This window comes from Cavia porcellus, unplaced genomic scaffold (assembly GCF_034190915.1).
Source record: "Cavia porcellus strain 051 isolate PalLab524CR breed Dunkin Hartley unplaced genomic scaffold, mCavPor4.1 scaffold_22, whole genome shotgun sequence".
Lineage (NCBI taxonomy): Eukaryota > Metazoa > Chordata > Mammalia > Rodentia > Caviidae > Cavia > Cavia porcellus.
In genome coordinates, this window is record NW_026947505.1 from 46,210,898 (window position 1) to 46,227,463 (window position 16,566).

Consider the following 16,566-nt stretch of genomic DNA (forward strand, 5'->3'; position numbering starts at 1 on the left):
CGCCGAGGAAAGGCGAGCGGTGGGCCTGCGGTGCCTGCGGTGCGTCTGCCCTGTGGAGCCAGGGTAAGTGTTCCTGCAAACCAGGAGCCCGAAAATGACCAGGATTTGGGAGACAGGATGAAGTTAACAGAGAGAAAGACCTGGGAGATGAGGGGCTACAAAAGATTTGGGGTGGGCCGGTAGTTGGGTTGTGCTGCTCAGCACCCATCTACCAAAGACTTAAGATGTGATTCTCTGTGTTGAGCCTATTGAATGCTTTGCTTAGCTCTTAAGTCATTCTGATCATGTGACTGACTCACATAAAGAGTCGTCATTTCTTATCCTCGTCTTTCCAGAGACCAAATTCAGAATTTTAGTTCCTTAGCTATTGATTTCCATGTTGAAAATGTATGAAGAGATTATGTGACCAACCGCCTCCCATCCCTGTGGTCAATGCTCCTTGTGTAGGACACTCTTTACAGAAATTACGTTTTGAAAAAGTGTACAAATGAAGTCCAAGCCAAAGAGTCAAGAATCTTGAAAATATACCAGGATTTTCCAGAAAAGTCTGCCAATATTGGAGAACAATACTGAACATTGAGTCAGGTTTTAAGGTTGTGGCAGAAATTTATAGATGTTACTTATAAAATATTCTTCACCTTTCTTTCAAAGGTTATAGCCGTGAAGGCATCCACCATGTTTCTCCTGTGAGAACCATGCCGTCCTGCTCTTAAAACACCTGCAAGAAAGGACACTTCACTTTTCTGTTAGTAAGTATCAAGGGAAAAAAAATGGAGGCCAATTTTCAGATGGGTTCAAGTATGGATTTAAAGGAATACCATATAAATTTAGGTCATAGAAAAAATACTTTTCTTGAATATTTTTTCAACAACAGTGCCACTGTTTTCATTGATTGAACAAATATCATAGGTTGAATACACAACGATATGAGAAAAGAAATGGCAATTGAACCCAGTATGTGATCTTGTAGCCTAGCAGACTGCAGAACTGAGTAATTTAATGCAAACATATTCAGTGATTGGGCCATTCAAACTCTTCAGGCCCGTGAGTATACCTTTCAGTTAGCTGATGAGAATACAGCAAATTGATATTAGATCCTTAAAGTTAGTCAGAAGATCTTTGATAGAACCAGGCCTCAACACTTGAGTTTTCAATTAAATGATTTTCTCTTTCTATGATGCTTAGAAGAACAAGGAGATCTCTTACCATGTCTGAAAAAAGCAGTTCAATAAAGCAGTACATTTTTATGGAAAATCTTAGGAGCTCAGTAAAATTCCAGGTATTGCAAAGCATGATAAAATATTAATAACTTCCACTTATTAAACAATACATGCATTGTATTAAATAAACATTACATTTTACATATACTATACCTTTCAATTTTCAAGGCAAACTATGATTTGATAATTCAAATTTTACACAAGAGAAAACTAAAGCTTAGGGAGGATTTTCAAATAGGATGGTTTCCAGAAACAGTACTCTTAAAACAATAATCTATACAAGTGTTTGGTAAGTCTAAAGTAAAACTAATGGGGAGCTGAGGTATGAGCATCCAGCTTTAAGGCATATCTTGGTTATCTTTTTTAGTGACAAATCAATCATGGGTGTCACCTTAAACCAAAACGCAGTCTCCAGATTTCATTGTACCTAAGAAGAGGAGGGGGGCGGTCAAGGAAGGAGGACCTACCTGATTTACCTACTCATGTTAAGTGCCTGTGTGAGAACCAAATAATATTAAAACAGTATCAGACAACTGGCAATAGAATTTGAGACTATAAGTATTAAAAATACCATTTCAGAATAGTGTTTTATGTGTACAACCAGAATCTGCGGAAACAGAATCCGGTATAATGTTGTATATACTTTGCACTACACTTCATCTCTCCGTCTTCCCTGTTCCTACAGATAAAGCAGATAGTTCACTCTGGTGTGAGAACCAACAGTAAGTAGTCACCTGTTCTAAAGTCAATATTTTACTATGCCAAGTGTTTTTATATTCTAGTAAAGATAGGTTTAATAACTTTATCCATTGTTTTCAAAATTTTGATAAATTAAGAGTGATTTCAACTTCTTAAAATTGGGAAAGTAAGTATGGAACTATTACATGGACACATAGTATGAGTTGGATATTTAAACGAATTGTTTGTACAATTCACTGTAAAAAATAACTAATCCATATGACTTTTTAAGCAATCACTATAGAACTACTTTTAATAGAAAATTTAAAAAGTATAGCTACATGTATGCTGTATGTGGTCACATGAATGATTTTTGTTGCTGTTAATATGTAACATAGAGGGGCTGGGGATTTAGCTTAGCGGCATAAGCGCCTGCCTTGCAAGCAGGCAGTCATGAGTTCAATCCCTGGTACCGATAAAAAGGAAAAAGACAAAAAAAAATATATGTAACATAGAGATTATTAAAAAATAGGAAGTCTGTATTGTGCCACACCAATGATTTGCTGTTTCCCAATTGAAATTACTTACACTGGCCTTCAAGTAATAACTGGATGAAGTCTAATTTCTGACATTACCGTTGACATAGGTTAATTATTGCAAAGCTTATTTTCTATATCTGCAAAATATAGACATACTAAGGGATGAGAGTAAATTTATATGGCACATTTTTATCCAAACCATTAATAAATTCTCATTCCTTTCTCTTTTATGGGTACACTATTGAGAATAAAGAGAACATATGTCACTTAAAAAGATAACGAAAATACTGAACTACCTTTGTTTCAGATCATGAACTGGATTTTAATGTACCTAAGAAGAGGAAAGGGAGGGTCAAGGAAGGCAGACCTGTCCGATTTGCTTACTCATGCTAACTGCCCATGTGGGAACAAAATTATATTAACACAGTTTCAGACAACTGACAATAAAATTCGAGACTATTTGTATCCTTCTATACTAGAAAATTAGACATCATGCACAAATGAAATAATAGACACGCTTTGTAGTCATTACATTAGAGAATTAACCACTGACGTGTTGTTTGCACATTTATATATAACCACAACCTTGGAATCTTAATTCACGTCCAACGAAAATGAAAAGACAATTTTACTTTGTGTAGAGAATAGCAAAACAAAAAACAGTAGACATTGAAAATAAACTTTCCCAAAGAATTGAGTTGAATAGTGAATGCCACTACCAAAATTAGTTGTGAAGGAAACTATTACTTTCCACATTGTCTGTTCAATGAAAAAAGTGCAAGAGAACTTTTCAAAAGGAAGCTGGGATTTCTTTAGTCTTTATAGATATACCTGAAGGGCACCAGTCAAAATCTCCAGTTCATTTTTATAGAGGCAAAGATGCTGCCAGCACTATATGGCAAGTCCTCTCTGCTTCACTGTTAGTGAATATATGTATCCTAGTTCCTTTGGAATAACTCAGATCATTATAGAGGTTTTCCCTTCTTCAGTCCCATGTATCACCTATTTTTTAATATTTGTTTTCTCTGTTTTTATATTTGTACTTTCTCTGTTTTTATATTTCTACTTTTTTCCAGTCGTCTTTTATTGGTACATTTGAGGTTTACGTAACAATGCTTTGCTTTCTTTCAATTTAGTTCCCAGCAATGGCCTTACTCCCAGTGGTGGTGTTTCTCATTACTATGCTGCTGCCATGTGTACTCACTAATGGAAAGGTAAGGTTTAAATGGAAATTGGACAGCTTTATCAGATGGTTAGCTGCTTTGGGAGCAGAAGAGGTAACAAGATTTGTACATCACACCATTGTCTCTGTAGCTCAGAACACGACAGTGTGCCCTGCTGTGGAGATGAGGAACAGGTAGGGCTGTGCAGTGTGTTAGTCACCAGTCCTGCCTGCGTCTCTGCAGAACCCTTGAGGAGACGAGGTGTACTGCAAGTGCAAGATACTCCATCGACATGGGATTCAAAGCAGGACAAAACGTCACATCAGTAACTTTTATTTTGACTAAATGATGAAATACAGTGTTTTGGATAAGCAGTTGAATGGCATATTAGGTTCATAAGGGCATTGTAATAAATTACTGCCAACTTAATGGAGAACAACAGAAATTTGCTTTTTCACAGTTAAGGAACCAAGAAGTTTAAAAGGAAGGTTTCTGCAGAGCTGTAGTTCTTCTGGAGGAGTTAGGAAACCTGCCTCTGTGCTTCAGGTGGCTTCTTTCAATTCCCCATTCCGGTCCCTACCTTCACATCGCCACACATCTCTTTACAAAGTCATTTCTCATCAGATTGAAGGCTCACTTGGAGGGCTCAAGACCATTTTATCCTAAATCCTTAACAAAATCACATCTACAAAGATCTTTTTCCCAAATGAGATCATATTCATGATTCTGGGGTTTGAGACATGTCCTAATGGAGAACTCCCATTTACCTCATTACAATAAAATATATTATCCAAAATTTAATATATTATTTAACATGATCACCTATATTATAGTTGCGTATTGGGCTTGCGTTACATTTTGCATGGACAACACGACCTGTGGGTAAATAAATAATAGTAATCCTCCCACCTCAAGATCTTTTCTGGTTTATTTCATTTCCATGTGACTTTTGCAGAAAATTACTAAGATACATAATCTTAAATTAGAACAATTTATTGTATATCACACAATTTCTTTGCAGTTATTGTGTAAGAATTAGATCTGTTTTTAAATTTAAAAATAAACCTAACTCAAGTCTTTTTTTAATAATTGCAGAATTAGTAATTGAAGACTTCATTAGTAATTAAAGTGTGGAGTTCAGATTCCCTTGTTTCTAATGTACTTCTTTGCTTTAATGATACCAGAAACAAGATATCTTTTATCCTCTTCACTGAAAGGGAGTGTAGATCTGTTGGTACAGGAAATTCCTGCAAGTCCCTGACCTTAGAGCAGAAGGGAATAAAGGGCAAAAGCAATGTAGTTATATTTGTGACTTCAGTTTTTGAAGTCTCAAGAGAACTCAGTATGAAGGGAGGGCAAGTAACTAATCCCGAAATATCAGAGAAATCGAGTGAATCTATCAGTTTAGACTTTTCCTCTTGCTCATCCCATGAAATAGCATACTCCTGTGTCCATTTAAAACCTTATACCAACAATTCATATATCCTATTCTACCAGTGGGCATAAGCCCATATCTACACACGCACAAAGATAAATTGAAGATATCAACACCTGAATAGCTCATCAATTACATTTCTGTTACTGAAAGGAACCAAGTCAGCAATAGTCTGCTCATTAAATGAAGTTTATCCTTCCAAATGACCTTGAAGAGCAACGCTAAAATGTAAGCAGACTTACAATGAAAAATACGCAAACTTAATAATTAAACTTGTTTTGCTTGAAACATGCATCTGACTTGGTTTAAGCATTAGTTCTCTGATTACAGACACCACATCTGGGCAAAGCTTCCTGTAATGAGTCATGGGCTCTGCTCACCTCATTTTGCTATGGCCTGATCAAATGTGAATGAATGTCTTAAATTACCTCTTACAAAGGATTGTGGTTGTAAAATATTGCTACTGATTTATTTATTAGAAATCACATTGAACGCACCTTTGAAACTAGAAATTGGCCTTTGTGGCCACAGAGGAGTTTCTAATGTGTCCTTCCATGAACTGTCACTCATTTTCAGAGCTAAAGTGCATTGCTGTCCTACTTGAAAATCACACTTTTGGTTCAGATTGAGTAGTAATGCTTAACAGCTAATGTTTGCTTCAAATACCAATATCACGTAATAACCTAGTATTAATACACTTATGATCTCATTCCCTCAAAATTATTCACTATCATATGCAATTTTGAAAATCTTTAAAAATGATTCTAGCCAGGGATATTACTCAGCAGCACAGCACCTACCTGGCAAGGGCAAGGTATGAGTACAATCCCAGATACCAAAAAAATAAACAAGATTCTAATTTTGTTTTCCTTAGGATCCAGCATTTACCGCTTTGATAACCACCCAATCTCAAGTGCAAAATGAGATTATAAATAAACACAATCAACTGCGGAAATCTGTCACCCCTCCTGCCAGCAATATGCTAAAGATGGTAAGAAGCAGTAATGTAGGAACCAAGAAGCTGTCACTAGCATCTCTTTAGAACTCATCTCTTTTGTGAAATACAACGTTCAGTCTGTATTTTCTTATTTTATTTGAAATGTTGCAACAATAAGACTGTTTATTTTTAGGTTGTGAAATTTATCAACGTTACAGGTTTATTAGGTTTCAAAAGCCAAGTTAAAGTCAAATCTATCTTTCAGAATTTAATAATATGTGAAATCATTATACTTTTCTAGTCTTAAATCAATCCCTTCTCTTCAGAATTGATGTAATTATTTATGTAAATATAAGCGCCCTTCCCGGGCACATCCTTAAAAGCATCTATCACCCATATGAAAGCAGTGGGCTTGAAAGACACTAGTAATAACTGCCCCTTCATGAGTTTAATCACTATTTAAAGAAGTACATTCCTAAAAACCCTAAGTATGTGTACAAGAAATGGTAGTTACCATAGATATTTATCCCTGGGACACATTACCTCTGGACTTTGTGTAAAAACTGATCTTCATGAAGGTAAATATACACCAAAAATCCAATTTTAATAAAAATGATAATTAGATAATACTTCTATGGAAGTTTGAAGCATTTCTCATCAATCAAATTATATATTTTATTGTGATCAAATCATTAAGTATATTTTTTTCTTGTGACATATAGGAATGGAGCAGAGAAGCAGCAGTAAATGCACAAAAGTGGGCAAATAGGTGTACATTAGTACACAGTAATCCAGACGATCGAAAAACCAGTATGTAAATTAGCAAATATATGTTGAACAAAAATACAATTATAATAGATCTTTGTAGGATATTGCATTAAGAATAATTCCCAAATAAATGTTGCTTATTCTACTCTTTTTAAATCAGATGTTCTGTATGTATGTATAGTTATGATATTGTTTATATTACGCAAATTATTTCTCAGACAGTATCATATATCACATTTTTTCTTTGATACAAAGTATTATTGTATAGTTCTGCCTGGCTTTGGATTCACTATGTAGCCCAGAGTGGCCTCCAACTTACAGTGACCCTTCCGCCTCAGCCTCCTTAGTGTGTTTGGATTTAAAATGTGTGCTGTCATGCTTATAACTTATTTTGTAACATTAAAGATTAGAAAACCAAGACTTAAGAAAGACAGGACTTGCCCAAAACAGACTAAACACACTGAAGTGGTATCACACAAGGAATTTAACCAAGTTTCTGATTTTTATCATGCTGTCTTTTCTGTATGTGGTAACTGGCCCAGCAAAATGAAACTTCAGATTTTTTACTTAACAGACAAGTGGCTTTGTCAAGCTTCCTCAGACCGAGAGCATTAGCTGCCATTACATCTCCTTATCCAGGTGAACCCACAGAGTGTGCAGACACTGATATCAAGAGGTCAAAGTCCAGTTTCATTTTCATGGGAGGGGGAAGAGAGGTCGGATTGGGTCCAGCAAGGGAGAAAACATGACTGAACCTGTCTTTTGCCTCAGTGGATCCCCACCCTGGACTGTTCATTGCTACACAACACTGTGACACACCTGTATAGCAAACAGAGGACAGAGACTGGGGGAAAAGGCCTCTTTATGTCCTCAGAGCCAGCTTTCCTTTTTACCAAAATGAATGGTCTGTGATTTGCTCAGTGGCAAGCAGATGAACCTGAGGCTATACAAGTACTAAGGGGCTGGTAGCAATATATAGCTGTTTGGTGTTGTGAAGTCTATTTTTATTCATAAAATATACTAAATTAGTTGAATTTTTCCTGAGTTTTGCTCTAAAAATATTTAACCTTTAAAATTATATTAATGTCATATTCAAAACTCACATAAATTAATATTTTGAATGTTTACATTTAAATTATGTCAGCCAATCAAGTGCTATACCCAGTCAGTGCTTTTGATGTACAGAATGCTAAACTGGCAAAAAAAAAACACAGCAAAATTATAAAAAAATGAGGGAGAAATAGTACACATGAATGTTTCATGGCATATTTACTTACATTAACAAGAGTGATACAGGCAATTAACCATGTAAAAGCAGTGAATTATTTGCCAATTATTTCAGTTGAAGTGTTATTTATATTGTTGATAGTAATTCTTCATTATAGTAATAATGAAGTTATGCAGAGATTACCACCGAGAGTCTGAAAGATCTAAGTGTACTGTTAGATTTATTATTTTAACAAAAGGGTATATCTAAGAACATTTTATTCATTTTTCTAGGCAGCTTAAAGACACTACATTTTAAGCTTCTAAAATGTAAATCTTAAGGGCTTAGGTAGGTAGGGAAGCATTTTCTGGTCTTCAAGCACTTCTTACCTAATTTTTAAAAGAATATGGGCTTGTGACATTCTGATTCATGAGTTAAGAAAGACACATAAAATTTGACACTTGTATTTGCTCCTGCAGTCAGTTGTGTCTTGATTGGTACTGCTAAAGACTGCCTGCAAAGGCTTTTTAAATAATTTCTTATGAAGTCATAAACATATTTTAGAGCCCTTAGTTGTAAAAAATGTTTGATGGTGTAGAAAGAGCAGGAGAGAAAGTGTAAAAATTGATGTTGTTGTTAGCAAGCTTACAATACAAAGCTGACAATCCCGGAGCAAAAACTGAGCACTGAAATGATTGCATCTTTGACAATCAAGAAGGGAAAGAGTTTTCAAAGAATGAGATATTCTTAACCTACTCAAAAATTTATATTTTGGACCTGCTCCTTCTCAGGCACCAAATGTGGTGAGAATCTCTATATGTCAAGTGACCCTAGCTCCTGGTCAGATGCAATCCAAAGCTGGTTTGATGAGAGCCAAGATTTTACCTTTGGAGTAGGACCAAAGAGTCACAATGCGGTTGTTGGACATTACACACAGGTAAGGAGAAGAGAGATCTCTGCCACAAATATTGTACTACAGAAAGCCTCTCTAAATGATGACTACCTTTAGTGTTCAGTTTGTGATATCAGCCTGTGTATACATAAGATACTGGTTTTTGTTTTTGTCTTGTTTTATCTTTTTGAGATAGGGTCTCACTATGAAATTCAGGCTGGCCTTGGGATCACTTTGTAGCACAGGCTGGTCTTGCATAAGATATTCTTGGATTTGTCACTTTTGTTTATCTAAGAAATTCTTGCCAGAGAAGCATACATGAATGTTTCTACATTTCAAGTGGAAAAATGCTGAATGTGCATGAAAAAGTGTTTTAAATTGTGACTTTGATTCACTAATTTATAAATGATATGGCTACAAAACTGTCCTCGGTAACATTTTCAGTGCTATATTTGCTATTTTTTCTTACTATTCCCCCTTTTTTGTAATATATTCTTAATGTGTTTATTCCCTTGTGGATTCCTAGCTTGTTTGGTATTCGTCTTATCTTGTTGGCTGTGGAATTGCCTACTGCCCCAATCAAGACAGTCTAAAATACTACTACGTTTGCCAATACTGTCCTGCGTAAGTATGCACATGTTTAATAATGCCACCTGCAATTTAATATTTAAAATCTCTCATATATTAATATTTAACATCTCTCATATATTAAACAAGCCATAATAAACACATTTCAATGAAGAGAGTATATGTTATTGGAACTTTATAAAGAATTATTTTGTAAAAAGTGAAAGAAACTTTCATAACAAAATAGGATAACAATAGTTAATACATTACATGATATCTTTAATGTAATAGCTTGGGGTACAAGATAAGGGCATAAAAATTTCTTCAATCAATATTAGCACAAACCTTTTTAATGAACTATGAGACACTATTAGTAAAAGTGATTTGCATTTTTCCCTTTTACTTACTCTCCTTTCCCCTTTCACCCATCCTAGTTCATTTTCCCTTTTGCACAGTTTCTTCCCATTTCACAGTAGTGTACCTTTTAGACCTTACTTACTCTTTCAATTTCTTATACAAATCAGACAATATAATGTTTACAAATTCAAGTCTGATATATTTCACTTATGAGTGTGATCTCAAATCTCATCCATTCACCTATAGAAGAGTCAAGTTTATCCTTCTTTATGACTGAGTAGCACTCCATTGCATAAAAAATACATCTTTTTAATCTATTTCTCAATTGATGGGTATAGAGATAGCTATTGCAGATCGTGCTGCTATAAATATGGATGCACATGTATTGCTGGGGTGTGATGTTTTTAATTCTTCTGGGAAGATACTCAGAATGGGAATAGGTGGTTGGTTTTTGAGGAATCTCTGCACTGATTTCCTCAGTAATTGTACCAGTATACATTGATTTCTTGAAAGTAGCCATTTTTTCTGGATTGAGGTAGAATCTCAGTATTGTTTTAATTTTTATTTCTTAAATGACCAATGATGTTGAACATTTTTCATTTTTTCATTATTTGCTATTTGTAGTTCATTTGAGCAATGTGCATTCATCTCAGTTGCCCATTTTTGGACTGCGTCTTTGAATTTGGGGGCCTGATTTTTTTTCAATTATTTGTATGTTCTTGATAAAAGACTTTGGCTGAGGGACAATTGGCTAAATTTTTTCTTCATTTTGTGGATTATTTTTTCATTTTGTTGATTTATTTTGCTGTGCAATCATTGTTGATTCTTTGAAGTATTTCTCATTGAAGTCTGGGTTTTGTTCATGAAGTCTCTGCCTACACCTATGTCGTCAAGATTTCTATCTACTTTCTCTTCCAATAGATTTAGTGTTTCTGTTTTAATATTTGATCTTTGATACATTTTTACGTTAGTCTAGTGCATAAGTGATAGACAGATCTAGTTTTAGTTTTTGACAAGCAGAGAGTCAGTGGAAAAACTGATTGGACAAAGCACCATTTATTAAATAGGCTTCTTTTCTTCCAGTGAACATGTTTGACCCTTTTGTCAATGATAAGGTGGCTAAGTGTGTTTGTAGTTGTGTCTGAATCTTCTAATCTATCCCACTGATGCTCAGGTCTGATTTTTTTTTTTTCTGGTACCATGCTAATTTCTTTCACAGTAGCTTTGTAGTATAATTTCAGGTGAGGGATGGTGGTGCCTCCTGCCTTATCTTTGTTGACCAGTGTTGTCTTAGCTATTCTAGATAAGGGTGTCCACTATCACCACTCCTATTCAATATAGTCATGGAAACACTAGTCGGAGAAATATAGACAAGAGAGAGCAAAGGAATAAGGAGAGTAAAGGAAGAAGCTAAATTATCATTATTCACAAATGACATGATGCTTTACATAGAAGACCCCAAAAGCTCCAACAAGAGACTTTCAGATTTAGTAACCAAAATCGCTAGCATACTAGATACAAACTCAGCACTCAGAAATCAATAGCATTCCTGTACACCAACAACAAACTCTTTAAGAGATAAATTAGAGAAAATTTTCCCTTCACAATAGTATCCAAGAAATACCTAGGATCAATCTAAAAAAAGAAGTAAAATATATTAAAAATTACAGTACTCTAAAAAGGAGATCAAAGAGAACATCAGAAAATGGAAAGATATCCCTTGCTCATGGATAGGAAGAACCAACATAGAACCAAAAGTCCCAAAATTGTTGTGCAAATTTAATGCAATCCTGATCAAAATACCATTAACATACTTCATAGAATTAGAGAAAACATTCCTAAAATTCATCTGGAACCAGAAGATCCCTAAAATATCAAAGGCAATCCTGAATTTTTTTTAAAGTTTAATAAGACACCTTTTATTTATCAGAGAACAGATCAAGTATAAAATCTGAAGCTTTCCAGGGGATTGCAAATAGGGTTTGAAGTACTGTGATTTCAGCACTTTCTTCTCCCATATTTCCAAATACCTTTTTAAAAATGTTTTTATTGTTACCATTATAAACTATCCACTCTTTTGGGTCTCAGAGATTTTTCAGAACTTTCTCAGCATTGTCACAGAAAACTTCAGTACCCTGATCTGAGGACTTGTAGCAAAAAGCATGACCCTTGATTAAATGTGTCTGACGTTATCCACAAAAGAGAGTCCTGTACTAAAGACACATTCACAACATGTTTGCTAGTTTTAATATTTTAATGTTTAAAGGAAGAGGAGCCTCAAGCTAAGCATCACACAGCTTTTGTTTAGAGACTGTAAATAACCAAGGTGGTGGGGGATCCCGTTTAAGTTGGACCTTTCAGATTATCTTCCTGCAAACATCTTTTAGGGTTTAGTGGGATTCAAATGTCCCAGGATAATGCCTCTAAACTTACGGCCTGGCCCAGGAGGAACGAATAATAAGGGAAGCATGTGCAAAACAATTTCAAGCATTCCTTTATATCTATTTCACATTTTTTTCCAGACGCTCACATAAATACAACTATATTCTGTGGCTGGGGACCGAGAATCAGTTACACTACCTTAACCTGTTGCCCTACTTGGCACTATTGAGATTTGGATTACTAAGCATTTTCACATTGCTCAGGACAGGATAATGGGCTATAAGATAATGTCTGTCACTGAGTCAATCAGTGTAAGATCATTGTAGTCTGGATATTAGTGTTTGTTTTTATTTTTTTGTTTTTTTAGCTAACATTCCTGTTTTGATAAACAGAAAAATCTTACACATTCCATCTCAAGAAACTCACAAAGCATCCTTAAGCACACACTGCTAACAAACACAATGAACGAGAAACCACTATCCCTATCAAGAAAAAAGATGCAGAAGCTTTATTTTGCATATTAAATATTTTACATATTTATATATTTGTCATTTTTAAAATACACAGTGTTATGATAATATTAAATATTTTTCTCATTAATGAAGCCAGCTAACTCCAGAATCTTCATCTTTCTCACATCTTGCCATTAGTCAGCTGCTTGAAGTCCACTGTCTTAGCCAATTAACTGAATCTTTTCAGAGATGAAGAGGATGCTACCATAGTGAAAAATATTCTGAAAATGCTAGACATTATTTGTTTTACTTTAGATGCTTAGGCTGTGGAATTATGATCAAACAAATGGGTCATGTGTGAATTTACACTGTGATACTAATTATAATTTTTTAGTTTTGTTGACATACCTAAAGCCAGTGAATAACTTTTTTTTAGTGATAACTGTGTATATTTGGTGACTGATGCCTGTGATGTGAACCAAACAACAAATTGAAAAACGTTTGACACTGTGTGTTTTAAATTTCAGTGGTAATAATGTGTATACAAAGAACACTCCTTATAAACAAGGAATACCTTGTGCCAGCTGCCCTGGACATTGTGAAAATGGACTATGCAGTAAGTACGAAGTGACTAACTTGCTGTTAAAATGCAGTTGACTTTTTCTTTTGTTTTAATGAATTAAGAAATTTGCTAATCAATTGAATGATGGGTTCCTAAGAAAACCAGAGCAAATACTCAGTAATGTGGATGTAAATATTTTACACACTTCAGTAGCCTACATTCTGTTTTCAATGGAAAGAATATACCATGCATATTATAATAGAAACTCTGTGATCTTTGACTTTTACCTGTGCAGAGTCTAGTAACATTTATATTCTTATGACAAGTACATCATTTCATCCATGTTAACTGTGCCAAAAGTAGTAGTATTTTAAAAAATCAAATTGCACAAATCTAAGGGTATTGAGACCATACTATGGCTCAGTCTAGACTGAACACAAATATTATTCTTTATTTTATGCCAATAAACTCATCATGCTGATATTCTCAAGTTCTGTAGTACAATTAGGATCATAGTGTTTATCTTAATAAATCGTCATTTGATCTACAATTTAATAGTACTGCTATGAACATTTTTAATGACAAAATCCAATATGTACACAGTACTGGCTCACAAAATTTTATGGCACAAGGGAAAAGTAAAAGGTCATGTATCTCATTTTTGTCATGAGTAGAAGTTAAATGATCATGGTTTTTGTGGTTAGGATAGTTTTATTAGAATTATGAATGACAAAATTGACCCACGTGGTTTTTGCTGTCAAATGCATTCACTTTTACTTAGCATATTTCTGACTTATTTGCATAATTATGTACTTTGGAATATTGAAGATATTAAAGCTATAAAGCAATGCAACAAAAACACTTGAAAGCTTATAACTCTGCTGAATGCTATTTGTTAAGAAGTTTGTAATTAACACTCAGCACTCAATAGAAAGAATTAACTAAAGGACGAAAAGAATCAACGTTTTATAAATGGGTTCCTCATCATAGTATGCAGAAACCAAAAGAAAACCAGTGATGGATCTGTTGAAAAACATGGCTTTAAAAAAAAATGAGCACATTACTGCAACACTGACAGAATAAACGATGAACAAGAATAGACAGTGTTTGTTACCTGTACTTGTTGGGTCTTGTCAACAGGGAAGTTCAAGTTACTTAAGTGAATAGCTAGAGTGCTGTTTTACTTGAAGTCATGTAGGAAAGGTATAAGAAGCCATATCTAAAAAATTGTCAGCCTCATGAGTCGTATGACAATTTTAGTTTGAAATTTGTAAAGCTTGAGGTTCTTGGAGAACATCCAAAAAGAATGGAATTCTTGTTTTATATCTACATACACTTATAAAGGATAATGTGCTCCAGAAAGAAAGCTTTGGAGTATAAAACCCATGCTGTCTAATAACGTAAGATGGTAGAACTGTTCTAAATGTGTCTTATAAATTTAGCCACTAGTTAGTTCATTATGGCCTCTGAACACTTGAAATGGAGCGCCCGTAAGATTAAAAGGCTGAAATATTTAATTTAGTTTAGTTTAATATAAACTAATAGCTATATATGGCTAGTAGTGTTTCCCAATTGAATTTTGCAGATGTAGGGATGTGTTTATATTCACTTTATTCTGTCTGCTGAGGGAGACCATAGTTTCAATTAGTTTTAGAAATATATCACTGAATCTACATTTTAAAAGATGATGTTAGGTGAGCTGAAAGTCAGGCACTCATGTGGCTTTCAAGACATAAAGAGCCTATCACACTGTGAGTGGCACTAACTTGTCTGTTCACTCCCACCTCCTCGCCCATGTATGTAGAGTATGCAGTTTGTTTTACCACTGTGAAAAATGACAGTAAAATAACCAAGTTTGTTTTTGTTTCAGCCAACAGTTGTGAGTATGAAGATCTCCTTAGTAACTGCGAGTCTTTGAAGAATACAGCTGGCTGTGAACATCAATTGCTTGTGGAAAAGTGCAAGGCTACTTGCAGATGTGAAGATAAAATATACTAAAACTCACGCATTGTGCAGGACTAGTGGAAAACAGGTGCACCATTTGGTTGAGACAAAACCAAGATAAAAACTCTAGATAGGTTAGATATAAGTTAGATGCCAAATAGAGGTACTACATAGTCTCCTGGATATTTAGAAAAATTTGATTTGTACAGCAATTTACAAAAAGAAGCATTGTCTATAACATCTGTGGACTTTGATAGAGCATTCATTCTTTAAATTTAATGATTTGAATCAAGATCAGAATTTTGAAGGCTGTACACTCATAGGACTTAGGTCACTAGAGATCAAATAAAGAATTACATGTCTCCTGAAGCACCATGATAAAAAAAGAAAAGACTAGCATCATCATTAGTCCTGCTGCATCATATTTGACCTATAGAAATTCAGAGGATGGCATCTTCATTTGTCTTATTGGTTTTGTTTTTAAAAACGTAGTCAACTTTTGGAATAAATAATTTAGCTCAGCAAAAATATGGATGTGTTTCTTGTATAGTTTTTTTTTTAATTTTATTTAAGAGGAAAAAGAGAAAAACACAAAACAAAGCGGTGTAAGGATACACATAATACAGAATTACAAAGAAAAAAAACATAACAGTAAGAAATCACCTGTTAATAGATTACATATTAATCCCAGACAACTCAGCTCAGATAAATGATTACACAGTGATAATTTCCAAAATAGTTGCACATAAAATTAGATTTAAAAAGAAGAAATGAATTCTGTTTTCACTTGCCTTTTCCCCTTTCATGACTAAATGTCCTTCTTTCAGATGCTATATCCTGTGGAATATGCAAATATAGCCTTCCATGAGATAAACAGAAATAATAAATATGTTAGAGACAGTAATCATTTTAAAGCCAGCACATATATTTTTCTATGCATGGTAAGAATAAAATTATAATCAACCCATTTATGAGAAAAATATAATAATGTGTAACAAGAATGATGTTTACCAAAACTAAACAGAGTAAGTCTGAATAGTTAGATGATAAAATAATAGCATGCGCTGACAATGCCTCCAGGAGAAAGTAGATTACCGGAATCAGCCTTTACCATTGAACAAAGGAATTCACAATGCTAAAGCTCCAAAGAAAAACTCTCCAGGCCAAAGTTACAGCACACTAAACATTTAAAATGGAATCAATACCATTTTTTTATGCAATCTCTTTAGGAAATGGAAGAGAGAAATATACCAATTCATTACTTAATATTACTGTTATCCTAATACTAAATACTAAAGGACATTTCAGGGGAGAAAATATGGATAAAAATATGCTGTATACTTGTTCAAGTATGCCACACAAAACCTCCTATTCAGTATAACAAACACTAATTAAAAGAATAATTAGTAGACTATAAGCTTTTATTTCCAATAATGCTCTGTGCATGTTATTATGTTATTTTA

General features: G+C 34.3%; 1 protein-coding gene across 1 annotated transcript; it reads left to right on the top strand.

Annotated features, from left to right (window-relative positions):
- Positions 1 to 23: 23 nt before the first annotated feature.
- Crisp2 (cysteine rich secretory protein 2) lies at positions 24 to 15,626 on the top strand. The gene is made up of 10 exons (NM_001172934.1): positions 24 to 63; positions 652 to 749; positions 1,906 to 1,942; positions 3,574 to 3,651; positions 5,910 to 6,026; positions 6,695 to 6,782; positions 8,739 to 8,884; positions 9,366 to 9,463; positions 13,125 to 13,213; positions 15,030 to 15,626. The coding sequence occupies exons 4-10, from the start codon at positions 3,583 to 3,585 to the stop codon at positions 15,155 to 15,157; spliced, it is 735 nt and encodes a 244-aa protein (NP_001166405.1). The 5' UTR covers positions 24 to 63; positions 652 to 749; positions 1,906 to 1,942; positions 3,574 to 3,582; the 3' UTR covers positions 15,158 to 15,626.
- Positions 15,627 to 16,566: the final 940 nt, after the last annotated feature.

Coding starts and splice junctions, on each gene's coding strand:
- Crisp2 (NM_001172934.1), top strand. CDS start 3,583: ATGGCCTTACTCCCAGTGGTGGTGTTTCTCATTACTATGCTGCTGCCA. Junction 9,464..13,124: donor GTTTGCCAATACTGTCCTGC/GTAAGTATGCAC, acceptor TTTAAATTTCAG/TGGTAATAATGTGTATACAA. Junction 13,214..15,029: donor TTGTGAAAATGGACTATGCA/GTAAGTACGAAG, acceptor TTTTTGTTTCAG/CCAACAGTTGTGAGTATGAA.